Raw genomic sequence first — 5,325 nt, 5'->3', positions numbered from 1 at the left:
GAGTCATTGCGACTGAACCGAATCATTTAAACAGTTGATTCATTCGGGAACGAAACACCGTCATAGACAAAAAACACAAAAAACAGCGCTGTGGCTTTGTTTGGAATTATTTTTGTTGGCGAAATAGTGCAAAAATGGTGTCTAATTTTTGTTGGCGAAATAGTGCAAAAACAGGCAATATGGTGTCTAAAACGTAAGTCTCTTAATAAAACTTCGTTTATTGAACTGTTGTAAAAAATCATTATCACATTTGTATATGGTAATTTTTGGAGAAAAAAAGGCACTCTTCCGTGTGAACTTGAGTATAAATATACACATTTTCTGCCCCCATGTCTTGAATTTGTGATCATTCTGAATGTATTTTAATAGACTGAATCATGCAGTGAAAGAGCGCACTAGACTTCACGTAATGCGTGCAGTCTGTAGGTGTTTTGAATGTTTGTTTTTTTTTGCGTCATGAGAATATTGAGTAAAATGGCTCACTTGTCATGTTAAGGCCTTATATTAGGAAAACGTTATTTAAGACATTTTAAGACTTTTTAAGGACCCGCTGTGTGTGTATTTGACAGTTTAAGTGCAATAAGACATGAAAGATAACTTGGTTAGTGCTCACATGCCGTGTGACAGCCACTTTCTGTGTGTGTGAGTCGGATGTGTGCGCTCAGAAAACACTATATCAGAAGTTTAAACTGATATGGCTTTAAAACGCATGATTTCAGCACGATATACATGATAATCAAAACCAAACAAATGTTTGTTTTTCTTTGGCAGAGTATTTGAGGTATGAGCTGTAAATGCACAGCCCTATTCTGGAAAAGGGGGCGGGGAGCAGCAGTTAATTTGCATTTAAAGATACATGCACGAAAACGGCGTGTTTCTGCTTCCACTCAAAATAGGCATTTTCAAAATGATATAAATGATCTGTGGGGTACGAATCCGAATTTAAAACATTTTAAGACTTTTTAAGGCCTTATATTAGGAAAACGTTATTTAAGACATTTTAAGACTTTTTAAGGACCCGCTGTGTGTGTATTTGACAGTTTAAGTGCAATAAGACATGAAAGATAACTTGGTTAGTGCTCACATGCCGTGTGACAGCCACTTTCTGTGTGTGTGAGTCGGATGTGTGCGCTCAGAAAACACTATATCAGAAGTTTAAACTGATATGGCTTTAAAACGCATGATTTCAGCACGATATACATGATAATCAAAACCAAACAAATGTTTGTTTTTCTTTGGCAGAGTATTTGAGGTATGAGCTGTAAATGCACAGCCCTATTCTGGAAAAGGGGGCGGGGAGCAGCAGTTAATTTGCATTTAAAGATACATGCACGAAAACGGCGTGTTTCTGCTTCCACTCAAAATAGGCATTTTCAAAATGATATAAATGATCTGTGGGGTATTTTGAGCTGAAACTTCACAGACACATTCTGGGGACACCGGAGACCTATATTCTATCTTGTAAAAAGGGGCATAATAGGTGCCCTTTAACAGAAAAGCATTTAATTGAAATAGAAATCTTTTCTAACATTATAAATGTCTTTGTGACAATGTTTCCTTGCTGAATAAAAGTAAGGAAAAAGACTCTAGACTTTTGAATTGTATAGTGTAAGTAGATCAGCTAACAAACTCACAGAATAAAAGACTCACCATTGCTCTGGCGGATCCAAGTGGCAAAGTGCTTTAGACGATTATTGTACTGGATAACGGTGCTAACATTGTAGTGTGCGCCCTGGAACTCGAACGAGTGTTTAGAGAGGTCTTTCCTGGGCAAGCCCTCCACAAAGTGCAGTGCAAACACAGAGGACAGCCTGCAAAAATGAACAAAGACAAATATCAACCAACCACAAAGACCATGAGGTTAAATTGTGATGAAACAAGGTGTTAATAAGAAAAAAAAAAGGAAATTTAGAGTTATTTCAACTCTTACTTTTCAAGCACCATTTTCCTCCTCTGGTTTTTACGGTTGCAGTTACTGCACTGAGTGCGGTGGATGGCTTTTAGTGGGTGCCAGTCATTCAGAATCTGAGTGAACGTTGTAAGAGACTTCTCAACACTGCAAGACAAAAGGAGGGTTGTGTTACCAAAAAAAATCTACTAAATCAAAAGCAGTTTAATTACCAAATACAAATGATTTAAAATTACAAGGCTTGAAACCTTTACCTGTCATTTAGAGTATAACTACAAGAAGTGCACTTAAATTCCCAACGGACAGTATGCTGGAAAAGCTCTTGAGCCCACTTGTCTGAGCGTAGAAGGAGAGGGAGGGCAAACACGGGTGTTTCCTGCTGACCTGTATGACAGACAGACAAGATTATCACTCAACACAAATGACCAGCAACAGATGGATATCAGATCGTTTTATGATTAGCTGTTGAACCATTTTACCAATTTCACACTTCAGTGTAGGCTGAAGGAGTTTGAAGATTGACAGACGGAGCGCAGACATCTGCCGCTCTGCCTCACACAGGACATCAGCAGGAACTCTGGTTACCTCATCTACCGTGAGAAAAACAGGTTCAACTTTCCAGCATGTGAATGCAAACCTCTTTAATTAAAGTATATTTTTGAGGTGAGGGTAAAAAAAAAGAAAAAAAAGACGTTAAATAAAACTATCAATTTACGTTTAAATTATAGTGTATTAATACTTATGAATACATAATTGTTCGTAATTGAAATTTGAGTTATGCAATATAAATTTAAATAACTTACTTTTTATACTATATTATAAAGAAAAATATTTTATCAACTTATAATAGAATATAACTATAAAGTTAAAGTTTGTTAATATATACAAATACATAAATATTTTTAAGTTAGAAATAACTTACAAATAAACATTAGAATAATAAATATTTTCTTCATATTTTAATTTATTAAATTAGTGTTCACATATGAATACATATTTACAAGTAACTTATAAATTATTTAATCCACTTAAATATGTTCACTTAAAACATATGTAAATTTATATTAAACAAATGTTTGTAATAAAAAAAAAAAAAGTACATTTAAGTGAAAATTAATGTTAACAAAAACTATAATTTATCATTTAAAATGATAGTGTATTATATGAATACATTAGACTATTTTATAAATTACTTTTATAATATATTCTAAAGAATAATATATACTTTATCCATTTAAAATTAAATGTTTCATTTTGTTTTTACATTTTAAATTTAATTTCGTAAGTGTTATTATATGTCTATGGATATTAATAATAATATATAATAATAATAAACAACAACTTACAATTAATCTATAAGTGTGTGTGTGTTTGTACTTTAATAAAAAATACTAACATAATAAAATACTAATAAAATACACTAACTAAAAATATATACAGGTGCATCTCAATAAATTAGAATGTCGTGGAAAAGTTCATTTATTTCAGTAATTCAACTCAAATTGTGAAACTCGTGTATTAAATAAATTCAATGCACACAGACTGAAGTAGTTTAAGTCTTTGGTTCTTTTAATTGTGATGATTTTGGCTCACATTTAACAAAAACCCACCAATTCACTATCTCAACTATCTGAGTTGAATTACTGAAATAAATGAACTTTTCCACGACATTCTAATTTATTGAGATGCACCTGTATACGTTTAGAGCCCTGGAAGGGTTTGCTTTCTCTTGCCTTCACACTGTTGCTCCTTGGCTTTCAGATTGGCACAAGACTTATCATATGTGAAGCAAAGGTTCCAGACAGCAGAGATGCTGGAAGGCACTGATGTCAACTTGTCTATCAGCTTTACATTCTGACATGGAGTCTCTCTGATGGTCTTGCAGTTCACAAGCATCGCCAACAACGAATCCAACCAACACAGGTTGTCCTCATTTTTCCAGAAGAGATGAGGTTGCACAGGAACCAGCTCTGATGATTCCACATCTACATCTATTTCAAAGATCTCTTCAACCTCATCTTGAGTACTAGATACACAATCATCCTTCTTGTCACACAAACCTAAATCCTCATGGGTGGCAGCAGCAGGTAGATCTTCAGGATGTTGTTCCTCAGTGCCATTAATAGAGTCAGTCTTTCCAAGTATTGATTGTTCATCAGTAAACATTTGTGTTTTAACAGTGTCATCTGGAAGGGTGCCGTCACTGACATCAGCACCACATGACTCAGCAGACAAAACGTCCAGTTTCTCCTCTCTGCATCGCTTTGAAGGGGAGGATGCTTCATCCACATCGGACAGGGAAGAAATGCTCCTCTTGCATCCATCTTTAGACAAGCTAGCACGCACATCTTCCAGAGATCTACTAACCAATGGGTATAGGCACTGCAAAGCCACAGAAAAACACCCCATAGATGTTAATGACCATCTTACAGGCCAATCACTCTTCTTTACAATGAGTCATAAGCATTTACTACAATGAGAAATATCATATTACCAATATTAAAAGCTTAAAAAACAACTGCGTGAATTTCACAAACATGTTCAGCTTGTATCTCACCCCAAAATCTAAAGGACGAACTATAATTTGCAGTACGAAAATAAAAATTCATTTTAGGATAATTAATATTTTTTTGCAAACATTTGCAACTTCCTCCCAAAAAAGATCATTAATATAACCGTCACATTAGTTTAATGATAAATTAAGCACATTTCCCCTCAAATCTCTCACTGTGAAGCAAATTTTTTACTGAAATGTGCACAGGCATTTTACTTTAGATTTTTTGATTCATGTGATTTTCAATGGTGATTCTAATTAGATACTCATTACCTTATTGCACCTTTTTCTTTCGGTAAAAAAAAAAAAAAAAACACTACCTTGCTGTGAAAATACAATTTCTTTCTTTTAGTTAGTTTTTTTTCTTCTTCTCCAAATTATTGTGTTTTTCACTATGCAAAAACTATCCATGGGCCCAAAACAAGGCCATACTTTATGCAATACAAAAATTAGTTAGTTTTTAGTTTTAGAGTAAAATGACCCAGATGTATTAGTGACTGGTTTTCATTCATTCAATTATTCACTTGTGTCAGCATTTCCTGATAGGCAAGAAAAAACATCCTCACCACTGGATTTGTACAGAGCACAACACTCTCCTCCAAGTTGACAGCATAAAAGCGGAGGGCATTTTTCTGACCTTTTGACAAGCACCAAGGACAGTTCCCTGGTGTGGCATTTCTGTCTTCATGCTGTAAACACACAAAAAACATGTGAGAAATCACGATCACTCAACAACAGAAAATACAAGACCCATAACACTATTATAAACAATTAGTGTACAACTTAAGTGCTTTTATGAGTATTCCTTCGCCTTTTACACACAGATTTCCGTGTGTTTTTTTTTTTTTTTCTCGTTTGAGGT

General features: G+C 34.4%; 1 protein-coding gene across 1 annotated transcript in view; it reads right to left on the bottom strand.

Moving 5' to 3' along the window:
- LOC107743398 (SUMO-specific isopeptidase USPL1-like) overlaps window positions 1-5,319 on the bottom strand; it is a 10,782-nt gene extending 5,463 nt beyond the window's left edge. The window contains exons 1-6 of the mRNA XM_016556597.1: window positions 5,030-5,319; window positions 3,643-4,291; window positions 2,389-2,499; window positions 2,164-2,293; window positions 1,931-2,056; window positions 1,651-1,811 (exon numbers count right to left, since the gene is read on the bottom strand). Of these exons, the coding sequence (XP_016412083.1) occupies window positions 1,651-1,811; window positions 1,931-2,056; window positions 2,164-2,293; window positions 2,389-2,499; window positions 3,643-4,291; window positions 5,030-5,173 (1,321 nt within the window). The 5' untranslated portion in view covers window positions 5,174-5,319. The remainder of the gene's footprint in view (window positions 1-1,650; window positions 1,812-1,930; window positions 2,057-2,163; window positions 2,294-2,388; window positions 2,500-3,642; window positions 4,292-5,029) is intronic.
- Window positions 5,320-5,325: the final 6 nt, after the last annotated feature.

The sequence above is a fragment of the Sinocyclocheilus rhinocerous genome, unplaced genomic scaffold (assembly GCF_001515625.1).
Source record: "Sinocyclocheilus rhinocerous isolate Xijiao unplaced genomic scaffold, SAMN03320098_v1.1 scaffold106, whole genome shotgun sequence".
Classification (NCBI taxonomy): domain Eukaryota; kingdom Metazoa; phylum Chordata; class Actinopteri; order Cypriniformes; family Cyprinidae; genus Sinocyclocheilus; species Sinocyclocheilus rhinocerous.
The sequence above is the reverse complement of the archived record's forward strand: the minus strand, read 5'-3'. Positions and strand labels throughout refer to the sequence as shown.